At 27.2% G+C, this 21,046-nt stretch overlaps 2 protein-coding genes and 3 long non-coding RNA genes across 5 annotated transcripts; all 5 read left to right on the top strand.

Annotated features, from left to right (window-relative positions):
• The first annotated feature begins 337 nt into the window (after positions 1-337).
• Positions 338-2,722, top strand: LOC141527777 (uncharacterized). The gene is made up of 3 exons (XM_074243439.1): positions 338-1,063; positions 1,246-1,352; positions 1,672-2,722. Exons 1-3 carry the CDS (start codon positions 844-846, stop codon positions 1,975-1,977), a joined length of 633 nt encoding a protein of 210 aa, XP_074099540.1. The 5' UTR covers positions 338-843; the 3' UTR covers positions 1,978-2,722.
• LOC141527586 (uncharacterized) lies at positions 2,592-3,200 on the top strand. Its single transcript, XM_074243154.1, has one exon. The coding sequence runs from the start codon at positions 2,592-2,594 to the stop codon at positions 3,198-3,200; it is 609 nt and encodes a 202-aa protein (XP_074099255.1).
• Positions 3,201-10,255: 7,055 nt separating this feature from the next.
• On the top strand, positions 10,256-11,792 carry LOC141527448 (uncharacterized). The gene is made up of 5 exons (XR_012479201.1): positions 10,256-10,724; positions 10,812-11,113; positions 11,206-11,392; positions 11,486-11,546; positions 11,776-11,792. It is a non-coding gene; the product is annotated as an uncharacterized LOC141527448 (long non-coding RNA).
• Positions 11,793-15,915: 4,123 nt separating this feature from the next.
• LOC141527143 (uncharacterized) lies at positions 15,916-17,088 on the top strand. The gene is made up of 2 exons (XR_012479148.1): positions 15,916-16,067; positions 16,139-17,088. It is a non-coding gene; the product is annotated as an uncharacterized LOC141527143 (long non-coding RNA).
• A 1,427-nt stretch (positions 17,089-18,515) lies between these two features.
• LOC141527137 (uncharacterized) lies at positions 18,516-20,707 on the top strand. Its single transcript, XR_012479147.1, has 2 exons — positions 18,516-20,283; positions 20,439-20,707. It is a non-coding gene; the product is annotated as an uncharacterized LOC141527137 (long non-coding RNA).
• The last annotated feature ends 339 nt before the right edge of the window (positions 20,708-21,046 follow it).

Genomic DNA, 21,046 nt, shown 5'->3' on the forward strand with positions numbered 1-21,046 from the left:
TCAGCTAATTCTTTATTTATGAAATTTTGTAATAATTTAATAACAAACGAAATTTGACATCTAAAATATCTAAAATACAGTGATAATAGTTTTGTGGCTCTACCGACTGTCGTATATTGAAATTCCAAACCAAAGACCAACTACTATGCAAGACATTATCCTTTCCGATCAGTGCTGCTTTTGTAGGGATGGAAAAATGAATTTATGGAAATCTCTAAAAATTAATTTCGAAATTAATAAAAATGTACTTTAATGTTAATGGAAAAAATTATAAAAGAACTTCCTTGAAATAGTATTAAACTATTTATGAAACACGTAAATAAAGAAAATGACTTACGGAAGCCTGGTTGGTTCACCACCGACTTGTAAGAAAGTAGTGCCCCTTAAGTTTATTTTTGACATGTGTACCACATGAAAAAATTACTAGTTTATTTTAAACCAGTGGACTGGTGAATCGGTGAATCTGAGATAGGGGAAAAATGGCGCCGCGTCGTGACCGCGTGACTGAATTGTAGATGCTAGAGTCAGAGAGTCAGGTGACAGTTCCAAGTAAAATATCATGGCTGCTACATCGTTTAAAGAAATAGATCCGTGATAATTATTTAAATTTCAAAAACAATAATAATTGTTTAGTGTATTTGTATGTGAAATATCATTTATTTTTTCGGAAAATATAGAATAGTGAATAATAATATTCAAAATATACTTATATCCAAGTGGAATTATACTTTTGAAATCGACGACACATAACCATGATCTTCGGAAGATACACAATTTAAATAAGCTTTTTTGCTTTTTTGAGTGTATTTTCAGTATAGTAGTTTCCCTGCTAAAAAAAAAAAAATGGATTCAATCCAAGTTTCAGACGCAAAATTTAGCGTCAAATTACCGACAAAAAGAAACAAAATAACTTTACAAACAATTAGATCTTATTTTCCGGGTGCAAGTAGCCTAACCTATTTAGACAAAAACGAAAAATGTGATATACAACTGTGCAACAACGAATTTGAATTGGTCCCGGGTGTGACTGAATATCAAATTCACTATGCTGATTGCTTGAAAGGTGAGTTATATAAAAGTTGAAAGTAAACTAAATTTCTAAAAAACATATAATATGATGGAAAAAATTACGAAATAATTAGCAGTCTATGAAATACCTATCTTCAAAAATAAGCTGTAAAACATGGCATTTAAATCAGTCTAGATCTGCTTTATTCATTAATTTAATTTATTCATTATTTATAGAAAGCAATCACAGTGGAGCTCGAAAAAGAAGAATAGAGGATCTCATTGACGAAGTCGAAGGCAATGCTGGTAAAAATCTTAGGTTGCAGGATTCACCCCCAATTTCAGTATGTAAAGTATTAAAATTATTACATTAAAGATAGTTACAAATAATAGATATATATGTACATTTTCATAAATTTTAATGGCAAAGAAAGAAAAACTTCTTGTACGAAAATTTTTTTGTATTAAGAATGTATCTTGTCTTTGAAATAAAATAACTTATAATGATGAATTAATTAACTTTTAGCAAAGAAATTATTTTGCGCTCAAAGCTTATTTTTTTAAGTCTATGAGATAGAAATGTTATTGAAAATCAGATTTAACTTTGTTAAGAAAATATTTTTATAATAAATAATTTTGCTGGTACAACATATTTATTTCCAGGTAGCGCCGAGAAGAGTAAAAAAAAAGTCTGTTGAAGTGATTTGGAGGGAAGAAACATGTTCTGGTAATTATCAACAGCAGCGAGGAGCATATGGAGGCATTCGTACAATGGAACTAGATCGGAACAAAGACTATTCTTTTCAAGAAATTCGGAAGTTGGCGATTGCAGCTATGAGATCTTCTAAAAATAAAAATACATTGGATAACAGTATTATTCAATTAGCCACTAATGATGAACAAATTATTGATGAATTTACTGATGCACGAGGTCAGAAATGTTCGTTTTGGGACTTTTCTCAAAATTAAAAAGACGAACACTCAATTGAGATTGTGCCTATTGTCAACTCCACGAAAAGTTCTACAGGAAAAAACTTCTAACAATCAGTGTAACGTTGGAGGTAGTTTAGACAAAAGTAAGTCACAGTCGCAAAAAAACAGTTTTCACGGTCACTTCAAAACAATTTCGTTTACATCCTCAAACATCTAATAAATCATCTGTACACATTGATAGTGCTGTTGCCTCTAAAAATAGAAGTGTTGCTTCAAACGTCTTCACAGATGTTCAATATCTCGACGGAAGTTCCTATAACCAGCGATCTGCATCTTCTAATGGTAAATCAGAATCTACAAAAAACCTGTCCAAATCGTACGATAATATACAGCTCCTGGAATTAAGTGTTCCAGTCATAGACGAGGAGGAAATAAAGTTTTCGGATAAGATTTTGGGCCGAGGAGCATTTGGATGTGTCATTCTATGCAAGTGGAATAGAAACGGATCAAATGTAGCTGTAAAGAAAATTCCAGTACCTGAAGACAAAAAATATCTTATATGAGAACTGAAGGTGTTGGACACTGTTCGACATCCTAATATCATTTCTCTTATGGCAGCTTGTTGCGCAGACAAATATTGGTATATTGTAATGGAGTACTTCAGAAGTCAAAGCTTACGACAATTCATAAACAATCGGCCTGAAAATGTAGAATTCTCCCAGAAGAGAAAAGAAAATTATGAAATATGTTTGCAAATATGTCAAGCAGTGTCATATTTTAATGAATTAACCTGTAGTATTATTCATAAAGATATTAAACCTAAAAACATTTTGGTCAATGAGCACCTGATGGTTAAATTATGTGATTTAGGCCTCAGTAAGATCTCTGACATTGATTCCTCATCTCCATTAAACACTACCGTTGGCCATAATTTTCGAAGCACTCCTATGTTTATGGCACCCGAAATAATCGTCCAAAATTTACCAGCAATTAAGCTGACTGATGTATGGGCTATGGCATGTTGCCTAGTCGAGCTTTTTTGTGAAAGACAGGTTTGGGTTATCGAACCTAAATTTACAACACACGCATTGCGTGAATTATTATTGAAAGGATCGAAACCGGATCTAACAAATATACCATCTGTTTTACAAGGAATTATAAGCGATTGTTTCAATCATGAGCCAACAAAGCGACCAACGGCATTAATATTGGTTAAAACGTTTGAGCGTTTATTGTCTCAATTACAAAATATTATTTAAAGTTGATAAATATATTAAATGACTACATTTCATTGGTGTAGCTACAAAGCTTTTATGTTTAATGTATTTAATATATTATTTTTAACTACTGTACCTAAGACAAAAGTATAGAAATGTTATAATGACGTTGATATTTACAATTCTATTTAACGTTATAAATACTTCATTATTATTGATACATGTTCATCTGTAACAATGTTTATTAATATTTATAAGAAAATATTTGATATTGAAAATTCAACTAAAAGTTGATAGCGTTTTTTTTTTGTGATTTTTGCAATACTGAGTAGAATATTAAGAATCCAGAAGAGATTAATATAATGCTAAGTAATTACACGATTTTTAAGACTGTTTTGAAATAAGCAAAAGACTTCTTTTACGGACAGTAAAATTATTCCAGTACATTAGTGAAAAATTATTAACATAAAACAAATCTATTATTTATAAGCATTTGTCTGGAATAATAAGTTCTATTAAATATTTTATTACTAGTATATTAATTTTGTGTATTTTTCATATGAAGCTCTTCATTTTTAGTACTTTTTATATTTATCAAAAGTTTGTAACCACTTTAATAAGTATTACTCACAGTAAACATGACGACGTTGTCATTTAACTTTAATGTATCCCCTACAATGGAAAATAAATGAAATTTCATAGACTTTCATTCCCATAATTTAATATTTCATTTTATTGTTAAAAACCTTCCAATTATTATAAAAACATCTTTTATATAATATAATAAACTATTTGAAAAGTGATGGACATTCTAATGTTGTCTTTTAAATGCTGTACATCTTTTTAAAATTTTTTATATAACTTTAATGCTTCTGTTGCATTAGTAGGAATTGAAAAATCTGGTATCAAAAGCTCAGCTAATTCCTTCATTGACGGGTCATAAACTCGCGGTTTTTTAGTTAAGACATTTAAAAGTCGATCAACAGTATCAACATTGACAGTTTTTTTGTAATCTCTACAATTATGCAAATGAGGTAAATGATATAAGACGTTGGGTTGTCCACCAAGATGATTTTGGGCTGCTTGTCGCCTTATGCGATGTTCATTCCATAACTTTTTATTATTTTCTAAATCATATTTCAGTAGTAGACCAAAACAAAGCTGCATACACTTAATGTGTAATTTACTACCATCAAATAAACCTCGTTCTCCCATACATTTGAATAATTGTATGTAAAAATCAACTGTATGTTGACGCATTCGCCCCCAGTACGATTCAATTCTTTGATTTTTTACACTTTTACCTTGGATGAAGCTTCTTTCTCCAGAAAGCTTATCTGTGTGTCTTATACGCAAACATATTTGCAAGTCTCCAATCAGTACGTTCTCGGAACCTTTATCGCATCTGATAATTGTCGGTAATAATTTGAGTTGCTTCACAGTTTTTAAATAATAATACGCAGTAACGGCTGGATCATTATTTGTCGTTGCTACCTCCAACCACAGAACTGGTCGAGAAAATCCATCTACGCAACCATGAATCGCAAATTCAAATTGTTTCAATTTGTCGTAGCCATCAAGATGCCACATAAAATTTGGTCCAGGACTAAGATATTGTCGTCTCCGAAGTTTATTCCCAAAACGATTTTCTATTCCTTCTGGATCTAGTATTTTCAATATCTCATATACAGTATCTCGCTTCACCTGCAGATTATACTCCAATTTCAATTTTTTCCACAAACTTCGATATCCTAAGTTATATCCAGATGAATGAACCTCTTCAACAGCAGCAGAAATTATATCTCTCATATTTGATTCAGACAAATTTTTTCTCTTCAATCCCAATCTAGCTAAAATTCGTTTATTTGTACTGATTGACATTGATATTTCATGATTCTTCATCAATAATTCTCGAATGTCTGTGATTTTATAATCTTCCAAAAAATAATGTTTTATGTAATTTTCAGCCATGATTATTTATTCAAAATAACTATAACTTCACCAAAATTATAAACACTGGAATTTATTGTTCACTTAATTAAGTAGAACTAACACTTGTTTATAATTACTCTTCGTGACTCGTTAATACAGAAATAAATTTGCAGTCAATTCAACTCTGACATAAGTTTATTTTGAATTTTATTATTGTTTTTGAAATTTAAATAATTATCACGGATCTATTTCTTTAAACGATGTAGCAGCCATGATATTTTACTTGGAACTGTCACCTGACTCTCTGACTCTAGCATCTACAATTCAGTCACGCGGTCACGACGCGGCGCCATTTTTCCCCTATCTCAGATTCACCGGTTCACCAGTCCACTGGTTTAAAATAAACTAGTAATTTTTTCATGTGGTACACATGTCAAAAATAAACTTGAGGGGCACTACTTTCTTACAAGTCGGTGGTGAACCAACCAGGCTTCCGTATCGTCTGTGAGGCAGAAAATTCGTTATAATTTGTCGCTCACAAAAAAAAAAAAAAAAAAAAAAGGGAAAGTAAAATTTAAAGTAAATACAAAGAAGTATTGTCGTTGGGTCCTGGAAACCATAAAAGAGTTTTGAGAAATCCCGGAGCCATGTGTTGGCCACATGACTTTTGAGACTCTTGAGAAAAGTCATAAAAGACTTTCGTGGAAATCTCAAAAATCCCTTTGTCCTTAAGTGATTAAATATTTTAATAAACATGTAACACTAAATAGACAAGTTAGAGAAAAGTATCATATTGTTAATATTAGATTTTAAAGAAATACTTGGCTAAGATAAATAATAATAATTCAGCTTAAAGATATTTGACTAGATGTTTGTTAATTTGTAATTAAATTACAAATGGAATAACACGCGCAAACTAACTATAACTTTATCAAATTATTTAAATCAAATAACTAAGTTACCGTATTCTTAATAATAATAAATAATAATTATATATTGATAATTGTTTAATAATTAGTAAGTAGCATCTTATGTAATCTGTAAGGAATTAATTTCATTTGTTTAGTTATTATTTTAGAAGTGACGTCAAAATGACTATGTCATACTATTATCATCTGTACCTCGACCGGGTTTTCTGCGGTTTCCCTAAATAGGCTCTCTTAAGTTGGCGGGGGGTAATTGATTTTTTATTAATTTTTTTGGCTAATTCAATTGTTCTTTAACTGTTCTTCAATGTTTGATCAAAAATTTCTTTTGTTCGTTTTTAGTTTTTTTTTTTTTTAATTTTCAAAAATTGACTCTCAAGTTAGCACTAAATATTGATTTTCTCACTTTTTTTTTTTTTTTTTTAATAGTTTATAATTATTTATTCATTGTTCTATTAAAAAAAACATTTGTTCGTCCTTTGTTATCCTGTAATTTAATAATAAACTTTTTTTTTATTCTAAGCCAATTTATTTTCACCGCGCATGCGCAAAGGTCATTCGAACCGTAAGTAACCCGGTAATCTTTAAATGAGAATTATTTGTAAATTATCGTTATATCCAAGGGACATAAAAAGTTTTCTGTTAATATTTTTTAGGATTTAAGTTGATAATTATTATCTTAAATATACGTATTGCATGTCTTTAATGCAAAACACGTCGGTAGGTTCTACAATGGCCTAAAAAGCAGTTCTTACTTTGCATGTTCTGCCATTTTTGTATAATCTATTTATTTATATTAAATACTAATGGTCGTTTAATAGTTTTTAATAGTGTATTTGGATTATTTGATAGTAATAAATTTATTGATAAACTTTTTTTTGTCAAATTCGCCCGAAAATTTTGTTATCCTTTCAGCTATACAACTATCAAGTTTTTTTTCAATTTTATATAAAATTTTATGAGAGTAATCAACAATCGATTAATTTTATTCTAATAAAAATATTCAATTAGTTATCAATAATAGTATTGTACTATTCTACTTCCGATTATAACCACACGAATGACCTGTTTGGTGCGGTTTTTCAAATTTCAAATTGCATTTTCTCATAATAATAATAATTCAATATAGAGAAAAATAAAAAGTTTGACAACAGATATCGTGATCGATACAATTGCAAAAACATGTAATAGACTAGTTACTTATAATCAAAAAATAATAAAAAGAGAAATACATAGATAAATAAAAGATAATTTTTTAATTAATTATTAATTCACAGACAACTATATCTGTGTTTATATTAAGACGATAATCGAAAAATTATGATTATGTTAATAATATAATAGTTACCTACCGACCGATTTTCTATTGAATGTAGTGAAGTCTATTGTATTTGACTTGTCTAACTAAACGTGTTTAACTATATTTATAATTAATTGATAAGTTAATTAGTAACAGGAATAAAATTAATTGTGCATTAAGCTGTTGGTTTGTAGCCAGGTGATTTTTCTTATGTGATTTTACGTATTAACAACTGCATAGAATCATCTAACGTAGGATAATTTATCACAATACTATCAACTTAATAAATAATTTATAATAAATATAACCATATTCAAATGAACAATCATAACGTTCATAATATTTAATAATCAAAAATGTACAGATAAAACTTGATGTTGTCACTGTTGTCAGTGTCATAAACCATGTGTCTTAGTAATGTTGAAAATCATGCTGGTAAAGCAATAAAAATTAGTAATGTACTTAAAATTTTTTTCTACAATGAACCCATTGTTATTAATAATTATGAATGTATTCATGGTAAATATAGAACTGATTTAATAGAAAAAAATTCCAATAACTGAAAAACAATTTATGATAACTGATTTTTAGTATTCAGCTAATAAAGCAGCTAATGATAACATTAAAAAATGTCAGCGTACTATCTACTTAATAACCCTTTTTGTTTTGACTTATTATTGCTAAGACTTGGATCTGATTATTACTTGTTTATTGTGTTCTGATAATTAACTACTGGAGAGATCAAATATATAAACTTGTCTAAGCAACAATAACACCGTATAACTTCATTTCAGAAAAAACTGCGATGTTTCTAATAATTGATAATATTTATGAAACTAAAATTGACAGATATTGAAAAAATTTTTTTTTAATTTTATAAAAATGAAATTATTATGAAAAAAATTTAATAAAAACAACTCCACATTTGAAAATTAAAAAAATAATTAGTGAACATTTTTAGAAGCATTTTTTTATTGTAATTGATTTGCTACAAAAATTAAAAAAATTTAGCTGTCAGCTAGTATTATTGATATTCTATTAAAAAGAAAATTATCAATAGTCTTTTTATAGACTGGTCTTCAAAAAATTATAAATGTGTTAGATTCACAGTGGTTTGTTAGATATGTTTATATCAATAGTGGCTTATATTTTTGTTACACTCTCAAAGCCCAATGATAATAAATAAAATAATATTATTAAATAAATTTTTCTTTAAATGTAATTTATTAGTAATTTAAAATAATTCTATCTGCTTACAATATCTAATTTATATCGACAATAATTTTCGACCTACAACATCAAAAAAGTTAAATAAATAAATAAAGTTATCAATTAAATAGTTTATTATAGACGTGAGCGCTAGTAAAAAACTAAATCAAGATCAAATCTATTTTTTTTTATTATTATTATTTAATTAAATTATTTATCAGTTCATGTGAAAAATACTAAGTAAAGAAAAAAAGATGAGAAAGATATAAATTAAAACGAGAATATTATATATCTGGCGTGCGCGAATTGGATTACAAAAGAAAAAGTTTTACTTTATTTTACATTGTTTCCACAGAGTTATTCTCAATAAGTTAGTAAAACCACATAGAATTTGTAATCGTTTTTGTGCCATTCGGTCAGCTGGAGAGAACAAATAATGGTGAAAGCCCCTAAAACGTTGATCAACACGTGATGTTAGCCAGAAACTAATGGCCTTAGCACACTGATAGCTGAGATGAATTGAGGACAAAGCACTGATAACTTTAAGTAATAATAGTAAAATAACTCATGAATAAGATCAATTGAAAACTATGAGAATAAAATGATATTATAATAATAGTAACGCAAGAAAAATACAAGTTCTGCATATATTCTCGGTCGATAATAATTCAACTAGAAAAACAAGACTCTTATGAAATACTTTTCATTCTCACTTTCAGACACGCATATTCTAGTCCACGTTTTTGATTTCACTGTTTTCTTTTATTAGTATTGTTATTGTTATTATTATTATTATTATTATTATTTTTTTTTTTTTTTTTTTTTGGTAAATTAAATTATAAAACTCCCAGCTAAAAATGCCAAAATAGGTAACCTCCGTGGTTGAAACTACTTATGTACAGTAAATATAAAACTTCGCCCCAAGTGGCACAAAAATATTTTATTCAATTTAAGTTGACATAATTATTAATGTTTAACTTCTTGGTAAGCAGAATTTACCAAAAGGTCAACTATTTTTGTGACGTTTGGCGTATAAGTCCAAACGGTCTCGATGTTGAATTATTACACTGACACCGATGTTTTCATTAATTTTCAGCGTGCTTTCCTAAATATCAAAGCGGTGTTAAAATATGATATCGAATTTCACATTTCTTTTATTGATAACTAAAAAAAAAGTGTCCACTTATTCACATATAAAAATCCTGATAAATCCACGTAGCGTTAATATAAGAGCTGTTATATTCACGCAGCGTGGATTGAAGGCCCTTATATTCACGCAGCGTGGCTTTACCAGGACTTTTTACTTATGATGAGTAGACATGTCTATTAAAAAAATTGTCTCATGCTTTTCATATTTACATTTTTAAGTTCATAAATGATAATAATAATAATAATAATAATAATAATAATAATAATAATAATAATAATAATAATAATAATAATAATAATAATATATATATATATATATATATATATATATATATATATATATATATATATATATATATATATATATATATATATATATATATATATATATGAGAAGAGAAATACGAGTTATTTCTTTGGATCAGCGAATTATATTCAAAAAGTGTAATATTGCAGAAAAATATTTATTTTCTTTAATTTGAATGTTTTTCAAAATTTAATTAGTTCCCTTAATTAACCTTTTTTTTAATAAAAATAATAAGTTTTTTTTTTAGAATTTAAATTTGTTTCATTTCCTAACAAAGATAAATTTGTTTATATGTTTTTTTTTCGCTACGTATTTCTTTATATTTTAATTAAAAAAAAGAAAATTTTTCGATAGAAGGACATCATTATTGAAAATTTATTCAAATTTCTGCTACATTTATGAAAGATGATAGCTGCAGTGCCACCTAATGGATTGTCAACTAATCGATTACATGAATACATACATCATAATGTGTATACGCAAGTGGTAGTGTTGTTATTCAGTTATTCGACATATTTTTCACACATGCTCCAATTTATTTCAATTAATTTCTTCCGTATTTGATTTAGAAATTTAACTTCTTCGATGGTTTATTAATTAATTGATCAAGCTTTGTCTGTCTATTATAATAATATTATGAGTGATTTTTGATCTTAGAACATTACGGAGTGAAGTGGGTTACATTGACAAGTCAAGTAGCTCTACGTACATATGTATGGAAGGTAGTTTGTCGAAATTAATTTGTAAGTTAGAGTATGTTTATATTTATGTAATTTTTTGGAAACCTTAAAAACTCAGTAATTATTTTTATGACTTCATACTTTTTTCAGATCTAGTTGATGTTTGATATCCGATATTAATTAAAAAATCATGAAACTGGTCAGAGGATATAAGTGTTCAAAGTTACTCCATTTTGGATTACGAAAGTTTACAAAATTGTTTACATTATTACAAAATAAATGGCTTTTGCAGTTTATTGGTAACATGTATAATTCTGAAAAAACATCGGATAATTCAATAACATGAAAAGATGTAGATTGAATAAAAATATGGGAATGGAGTTATCATTGCCAACTCTTAACTAAGTGTATGGTGATCGAAACAGAGTAACTGCTTCGCGGCATAAATATTGGTAATAAATATTATTTTGTTGAAATATTGACTTATTAATTATAATTTAAAAGAATTTAATAGATCATATTGACACCATGAATTTTATTTTAGTTGGAATGGACAGACACCAATAGATTGCAATGCCTAGGAATATTGAAATAGTATTTCAGGTTTTACTTGAAACTTAGTGCAGTAGTAACTACGGATTATTGGTATGTTTGGAAAGGTCGTTTCGAATAATTTTGTTTCAATTATGTAATTGGAGATTTTTGAAGCAGTACTTTTTATTTTCATGCAGGTATGGAAAAATTTTCGATATCAGGTTGTATATAAATACATTTTTCTATAAAAAAATTTTAATATGACCTATATTAACGATTCTTTATTTTAGGATGTTTCTGGTCAACTATATTAGTAAACAGTAGAATTGAATCTAAAATGAGTACTGATATGTAAGTTTGAAATGTTTTATTATCATTAAATAAAAATTTATTTTTTTTTTCTGTGAAATAAAGATACAATTTATAAGCTGCTTAATCACTTTTCGTTTGTGACAATGTTTTATATTTCAAGTATAATGTCGATTTATTGAACAAATATTCTAATTTTAATATTTATAACGATTCTCAAATAACTGATGTTTTTAAATCAAATATTTTATTAATTTATTTATTTTTTCAGATTTATAAAATAATAATAATTCCAAATAAAATTAATTTCGAAAACTAAAGTAAATGAAAATATTGATATCTTTAAACATGGAGCACAAGATATTTCGTATTTGGATGTATCTATATATTTCTTTAAATTCATTTAATAAATATTCAGTCAATATTTTTTGCTTGAATGTAAGTATAATTAATCATTTTTCATTTTTGATTAGAGACATTGAAATTGAAAAATAATTTGTTCTATAAAGTAATACTGTTATATCATATAATTAAAAGTGGATAAATTTATAACTAAATAAGATTTGCAATAAAATTAATTTGTAATAATCTGATGATTGACAAGAAAGTTTACTAGCCGCCGATAAAGTAGATAATCTTTCAATTTTATTTTTATATGCAACAATGGCTAATTAAAATCTGATAGTTTTATATTTTTAATTAAAATATTTATGTTAGAAAAAAATTTTTTCGTCTGATTTTTAATTTTTTTACAATTTATTTTTCTGTAAAAATAAAATATCGTAATTGTAGTTTATGTACTTGTGTATATAACTTATAAACATTTTTGACTTAGCTATTTGTATTATTATTATCATCATTATGATTATTATTAACATTGTTATGTTCAAACAAATGACTACTTGTGTGATGAATATTATATCGAAAGAACCTTTAACAAATAAAAAAAAGTTATAAAACATTTATTTTATAATTGAAAATTAAAATAAATCAGAATTATTGCGTAAATATAAAAATAATATTTAGTAAATAGATATTCTTGTGAATCAGACAAGGTGTGAATTAAACATTAAAAATTTAAGTAAGGTGCTTTCATTAAATTTTTTTGTAATTACTTAATTGACTAACTGTTGTTATTGATTTTTTTAGGTATTACTAATTTTTCAAGTAAGAATGCCACCTTAGAGTAGAGTATCGATAGACGATGCAATTAATGTATTGATAAAATATATTAGTTATTTTGCATCGGATCAATTACCTGAATGGTCTTCTGACGTATGGGATAAGATGTCAAATGAACCTGAATTTAAAGATAAGTGGAATGTTCCTTGTATAAGAACAAACATCAAAGAAAATCGACGCGATATTCTAATGAAAGCAAAGGAACGATGTGGTTATTATGTACCTATAAAAATAATGACATAAATAATGATGATAATGACCTCGATGATGACATCTCCGACGATTGCGACCGGGACGACGTTAAAAAGATCCAGATTATTATAGTAATGTGTATATTAATGAGCAGAAGGATTTTGAGTGTTTTGATGTAGTACTTTCCAGACATCTATGGAACTCGATTCAAAAAGTTACTCCTATTGTAAAGAACGATAGCAACTATCCCGGTCTTCAACCTAAAGTATGGACTGATACTCTGATATTAGAATTTTGGAAGCAGTATCGATTAAAATGTGCATTCGTGTTTAAAAAAGGTACTATTCAACAATATGGACATTATTATGCAACAATGATAGGACGATGCAAAAGTAAGAAATGTAGAAACAATTTATTTTGTTATATCGAAAACGATCCGGGTATTGATGGTGATGTTATCATAAAAATGAACTGTCGAGACACACGATTTGAGAAGCATGACGATCTTAGCCGTCCACTTAGAGGAAAAAAAAGAGAAGAAATGAGAAAAGAAGTTAAAGATAAAGGAGTAAAAGCAAGTATTAGAGAAGCATCCCGAAAGCTTCTTCAACCTGGAGACACTCAATGTCCAGTGATAAGTAAAGCGAATGTTCTATACCAATTAAAAAAAGAATCAACAGAAAATGAGTATGATGTGAAGCCAGAAGACAGGCGAGATTTGATAAAAGCTCTTATGTGTGTAGATGAGACCCCCATTTACCGTAATTCGATCAAAGTTGTAAGTGCTTCACCTTTCTGGGTTTTCTATGGAACACCTTCCCAAATTCATTGTTATCGTGAGTATCAGCGATTACACAAAGACTTATCATCAATTAGCATCGACGCAACTGGTGGGATAGCCCGAAAATTTATTGATTGTGGTGAACGTACAAGTGCTATCTTCTTATACCAAATCGTCATAAATTTCTATAATACTACTATTTCGACATATCAAATGTTGTCGGAATGTCATGACACAGATGTAATTACATTCTGGTTAAGAAGATGGTTACGGCTTGTACGTGATTCTTCGACTGTTCAGAGGATTCCTGGCGAGGTTGTGTGTGATGGTTCACGTGCGTTACTAAACTCAATAGCTTTAGCGTTTAATAATCAATCATTACCTAATTATATCGAGTCGTGTTTTAATAAAGCTAAAAATAATACTTCATGGAAACCGAATACGTATATTCGGTTGGACACAGCCCACTTCATTCATGCTGCCAGCTCTTGGCAATGTTGGAAGTCGGTAAATCACAAGAATGTGAAAAATTTTTATTTGTATTGCATTGCACTGTTGATTCAGTGTAATACTTTGAAAGACTTTGAAAAAATGTTAATATTGATTTTAATTGTTTGTTCTACCGAATTTGATGATTCAACAATTTTTTATAATCAAAAATATATTACGCCTCTAAATGCTCGAACAGAATTAGAAAATATAATTGGTAATAAAAACAGTAAAGATTTGTATCATGAAATTGAAGAAAATATGAAAAGTATGGACTTCGATGCTGAAAAAAGTACTATTTTGAATGACGAAAAAGAAGATCCAAGTAGTGACTCGTCTACCATTAGTTCATGGATAAAAGATCTTGTTACTATTTCAAATAATGTTCAAACTACTGGTAAAGTATTAAACTGTTTTTATGTACCATTATTCAAAGAGTCCTTTCTAAAAACTGTAAAAGATTTTCCACTGTGGACACAAGTATGTACTCCAAAAAATAAATTACGTGCTACGTCATCATATATTGAGCAAGATTTTAGAGATTCAAAAGAAATGCTCAATCGGCAAATCGGTCTTCCTGCACGAGTCGACATTTTAGTGAAAGCTCATTTGAAAAATCTTTTAGGTGGTATGGTTGTATTTCAAAACAAGCTCACAAAATTTGTCGATGACAATATTGATAAATCTACTATATCTAACGATTCAAATTGTAATGATGCTAAGTCTGAGGAAAAAACAGATGGTGTTAAGGTTGAAAATTCAAATGATGTTAAGATTAAGGAAAGAGCAGATGATGTTGAGGTTGAAGATAGTATTAATTTTGAAAATTGGCGCGGCTTGGGTAACGATATGAAACATCAAAACTTTGAATGGATTAATTATGCAAATAATTTAAATCACCCTACACAAGATATGAAAGCCGAGAATTCAACTATGGAAGTAAGTAACGATTCTGTTATAGAGAATTTGAATAAATCTATTGAAAGCGAGCATGATTATAGCTTAAAAACTAGTACTCGAAAACTACCCAAATCTCTGAAAGAAACGTATTAGATGCTGCTATTGAAAAAAGAGAAGGAAAATTAATAACGAAGGTAAATACTTTAAAGACTGTCCTGAACTTAAATTAATAGATAATTTACTTGCATCTCAAAAGAACAAAGAAAATGTTCCTACTATAAAAAAAAAAGGCAAACAAACAGAATCATATTTATTGATAAATGGGAATCTAAGTGGACCAGTTATTCATAATGGGGTAGCTTTTTTAGCTTATAATACTTGTCCGTTTGACAGTATAGTCCAGTTAATTTTTAATGGAGCATTAGAGAGTAAGAGCTTTCATGAATTTTTAAATTGTTCTGAAAATTCGACTTTTAAAGTTGCATTAAATTTAATGAGAAATGGTGTGAAGAAAAATGGGCAACTATATAATGATCGGTTCAATATTTTACACAAAATTTATCAACAACAAGAATTAAAACAACCAATGAAATGGAATGATGAAGATACAAATAAAGTAAACACAATATCACGTGTAATATATTGCGAAGACAATGTTAGTGCGTTATGGAATAAATTATTCCAAAACGATCCTAGTTTAATTGAAAATATAACATGTACAACACCAGAATGTGTTGATTTTCAAAATAAAAAGGCCTACGCTATCTGTCAATTATGAAATTCTTCTTAAGAATGGTATACAAGATTTGCAAAATGCTCTCATCTATCATGGAACGTTCCAATCAATCTGTACTTTTGTAAGAATAAAACACGAATCTGTGAACAAAAGTTAAACTCTTACATTTATATTGAGTTGGACATTAAGCTGCGTAACCAAGATAGCAGCATGTCATACCGGTTACGAGACTTTCCAACGTTTTTAAATATCAAAGAAAATGAAACAAAAATATACGGTATCGGTTGGTATGATTTTATTACATTATTTCTAAAATTCTAAAAATTATATTCTAATTTTCTTTTTAATTTTCAGTTTGTGTGGACTTATTGGATATAATGCACATCATTATATTGCATATTGCCGCAGATTATGCGGAGATTGGCGATTTTATAATGATTTAATGAAGGAGTCAAAGCCAATTAGGAAGCATACAAAAATTTTACCACATGGAGTTCTTTATATATTAGAAAAGTGATAAGTCAAGTAATTTTATTACTTTTTTATAATTATAAAGAACAAATTTTCATGGTGATAAGGGTGGCACAAAAAAAACCCATTATTTTTTTTTTTCTGAGTCGAGTAAAAAAATGTTAGTTTTTGCTGTTTTAAGAGCCCTCTCCAAAGAACAGCTCAAAAAAAAATTTTTAAGAGGTCGCTCCAAATTTTTTTAAATTTCAAAAATCGTAAAAAATCGAAATTTTTTTTTTTTAATTTTTTTTCTCGTTACGTCGAAATTTTATAAACAAAAAAATAAGTGCCTGAAAGTTTCAATTCAAAATTAAAATTTTAAAAGGTCGCTAGTAATTTTTTTTTAAATTTCAGAGTCAAAAAATGCTAATCCAATTAAATAGTCTTAATAAATTAACAAAATTATGAGCGACCTTTTAAAATTCACATTTTAAACTGAAACTTTCAGGAAAACCTTTTTTTTTTGGTTTATAAAATTATGACGTCACGAGAAAAAAATAAAAAAAAAAATTCGATTTTTCACGATTTTTGAAATTTAAAAAATTTGGAGTGACCTCTTAAAAAATTGTTTTAAGCTGTCCTTTGGAGCGAGCTCTTAAAACATCGAAAACTAACATTTTTTCACTCGAGACTCAAAAAAAAAAAAATTAGTCAGTTTTTTTGCGCCACCCTAATGGTGATAAAAAAATATAGTTGGAATGTAATGTTATTTTTAGACAAATTCACATCATAATAATTACTATCTTAAAATAGAGTTTCAATAAATAGAAACTGAATTCTTAAAAAAAAAAAAATCTGCTCAGTAAATGCTGATGAATTAATTCATTAATTCAAATTATTTTTTTGTTTAATTGAGTACTTAATCGTAATGTCTACTGAATAGCAACCGTAATACACGATTATTATGATGAAAATTTAAATACATATTTTTAGAGCATGTTAAATTAATCTTGAAGATTTTAAATTTTTATCGATGTTTTTGAATAATTTATTCAGAAAATTGTTGAAATTTTAGTGTATGAGTATGGTGCAAAATAATAGGTAATTTAAAAGAATATTTTATTTAATTTATTCATCTTTGTTGAAGAATTTATTTATTTATTAGCTATAATTTTTTGTTTGCTAATTCTACGTACAAAATAGAAACCATCCATATGCTAACATGTACTATATAGTTATATGAAAATTTTCATTTGATATTAATTATTAATAAGAACCAACTTCATGTTATGTATTTTATATTTAATAATACAAAATCCTTCAATCCAAGACTAAAAATTTTGTATTAAATGTTAATTATAATTAAAAGAGCAGAAGTATGCCACTTTTTATTTCAATAAAAAAATCATTTTTAATTATAAATGCGTAGTTTTTCAATATTTTTTTATCCTAATTGATCGAGTATGAAAATTCTAAAACTTGTTAGATGTTTGTCAATTTTAATATGATTATCAACTATAATAATAATAATAGGCTATAAGTTGATGATAAATAAAAATATTTTTTTCAATTACAGCTACTAAGACTATTACATTCACCTAAGCATCTGTCGCAACCGAATTAATTAAAACCAAGCTTAGATTTTATATTCGGGAAAAAGTGATGCGTAAAAAATATTCTGATAATATATATTTGGTAATCCTTCCTAAACACATTTGTATTCGTAATATAATAATTGCTTTTATTAAAAAATTATTTGTTGTTATGCTATTCTTTTTCTTAGATATGGGTATCTAATACACAGAAATATTTTTTTAAAATTAACACAAAATATCGTAATGAAAAGCTGGTTTGATAAGTACATGAGTCTAACGTTCAGCTTCGCCGGTCTCTTGCAATAACAGTGCTTTCTGATCTTTCTTAAAAATTAATTTTATTTATAACGATGGAGAGACACTGTATTGCTCAATCGAACCTAAACTTATAAAGCTGATAATTGATCATGCTATTAATGTATTAGAAGTAACTATTCATACGTAAAAAACTCTGAGTTAGTCACGCAGCGTGAATTTATTAGGATTTTTTTACGCTTAAGTAGACATGTCCTAAAGTTTTATGAAGAAATTATCTTATGTAGAAATTAAAAATTTTATTGCTGTGAATTTCTGAAAATACTTTATCAATAATTGATAATATAATTATTATTTATTTATTTATTTTTATTTATTAAATATATATGCCAAAGCTAAACAGCCGAATAGCAATGATAAATAAAGTTTATATCAACAAAATCAACATAAGTAGTATTGGTTAGAGATAGTTTAGCAATTTATAATAATAGGATTTATTTATGATTTTAATTTACAATTAGAATATAAATTATAGTTTAAATTATTAAACTAAATTAATAAGTCTATATAATACTAAGTAGAAATTATTAATTCATTGTTTCAAGATTCACAAAATAAGTAAAGGCTTTATTTTTGAAAATTTCGATGGATTGCGAGTTTATGATGTCAGCTGGTAGTTCTTGCCAAGTTCGAATAGCAGTTACGATGAATGAATGCTCAAATAAAGTGGTAGCAAAGTTTGGCATTTTAAAAGTGACATTATTATTTTTCGTTAACAATCCACCAGATTGTCTTACGTCAGCATCAACTTCATGGAAGAGATCACGCAGAAATTTTGGTTGACCAGTTTCAAATAATTTAAAGAGCAAGCATGCCAATGAATAACATCTACGTGATTTAACATCTACGTGATATTTATTATAATTGATTTGTTATAAAATTCTGAAAAAAATTATCAGGTGTTTGCTGATTTCGGTATCAGTAAATATCTACGATATTAGATATTGGATCTAATAGACACTCAATAATTTTTATAGAAGCTACAAGTGAAATTTTTAAAAAATATTTTCGTAGAACTAGTTTTTTAAATGAAGTTAAAAATATTAAGGTCTGCTGCTTTGAGTATCATTAAATAGTGATGAAATAAAAAAAATTATTTGGTACGTGTACTAAAGACGTGCAATACGTATATTTAAGATAATAATTATCAACTTAAATCCTAAAAAATATTAACAGAAAACTTTTTATGTCCCTTGGATATAACGATAATTTACAAATAATTCTCATTTAAAGATTGCCGGGTTACTTACGGTTCGAATGACCTTTGCGCATGCGCGGTGAAAATAAATTGGCTTAGAATAAAAAAAAAGTTTATTATTAAATTACAGGATAACGAAGGACGAACAAATGTTTTTTTTAATAGAACAATGAATAAATAATTATAAACTATTAAAAAAAAAAAAAAAAAGTGAGAAAATCAATATTTAGTGCTAACTTGAGAGTCAATTTTTGAAAATTAAAAAAAAAAAAACTAAAAACGAACAAAAGAAATTTTTGATCAAACATTGAAGAACAGTTAAAGAACAATTGAATTAGCCAAAAAAATTAATAAAAAATCAATTACCCCCCGCCAACTTAAGAGAGCCCCCTAAATAAAGATTGCGAATGCTTAAATAAAGCAGGGGCGAATGCCGGTACATTGTAATTTAAGTCAGCCGCAGACGCAAACTAGAATAATATTATTATATATACGTTCTAATATTATAGAAAGATTATTATTATTACTGTTATAAGCTAATCAACCAACAAATTATTTAATCAAAATAGTAAATATAAATGTAATAAATAGTTAATAGTTAAAACTTAGGTGAGAGTATGTAAAACTACATTATATAGGGATTGAGAAAGATGACCTTGACGCCACCTGCCGGGAAAAATGTAAAGCAAAGTGGTGGCAAGTGCTATACAAAACAATAACAAATTTATTAAATAAATTTTTTTTTTAATCTAATTGAAATAAATTTTGATAATGTCTTCGTCAAAAGTTTCTTGCTGTATCCGTGGTTGTTCCAATATGCCATATAAAAACAAAAATCAAAATACAAGTGTTAAATTTTATCGTTTCCCTGCAAGTACTCTGAACTCAGCGTGGATAACCCTTAAACGTCAACAATGGATAAATGCAGTGAAAAACTATGTGTAAGTAAATTATTTTAATGAAAAATTAAATTAATCACGATCAAATTTAAAAGGCCAAGTAATATGAAATAGAATATTAAATTATACAATGATTATTTTGTAAAGTAAATAAAAATGTACTAAGGAAAAATGAAATTTAAAATAATTTTTTTCAGGAAATATCCAAATGATTGGGAACCAACTCAAAATACTCGGATTTGTAGTGCTCATTTTGTTAATAATCAAAAGTCAGAACATCCTCGGCATCCTTCATACATACCAACAATTTTTCCTGGTAAAGTAAATATCAAAAAATCTACTCAAGCATTTGAACGTTTCGAACGATTGCGACAACGAAATTTACGAAGTGAAATGAATATCATTAATAATAAAATTAATAATACTAGTAATAATATTATAAGTAATAATATAAATAATCTGTCAAGTTTTTTTATTTCATTAAAAACTGGAATAAAATTTACTTCTATACTTCGAAACTTTTATGAAAATTAATTTAGCAGATATCTTATAATTTTAAGAATTTTGTGAATAAATAAATTAAATCAAAGAACATGAGAAAAAAATTGACGTTTAGAAAATTAAAAAATAAAAATCAAATTTTTAGAAATAATTTTTGGAACAAATTTATTTATTAAAAAAAATTAAAAAATGGTTAAGTGACTGCTAACTTTAATGTCATAAACTTTTTACTAGGTTTATATTTAATTATAAATTTTGTAAATTTATGAACATTAAAAATAATTTTAAATAAGCTTCGATGTAG

This window comes from Cotesia typhae, unplaced genomic scaffold (genome assembly GCF_013202065.1).
Source record: "Cotesia typhae breed Kobodo isofemale line unplaced genomic scaffold, CoteBio_Ctyphae contig_4, whole genome shotgun sequence".
NCBI lineage: Eukaryota > Metazoa > Arthropoda > Insecta > Hymenoptera > Braconidae > Cotesia > Cotesia typhae.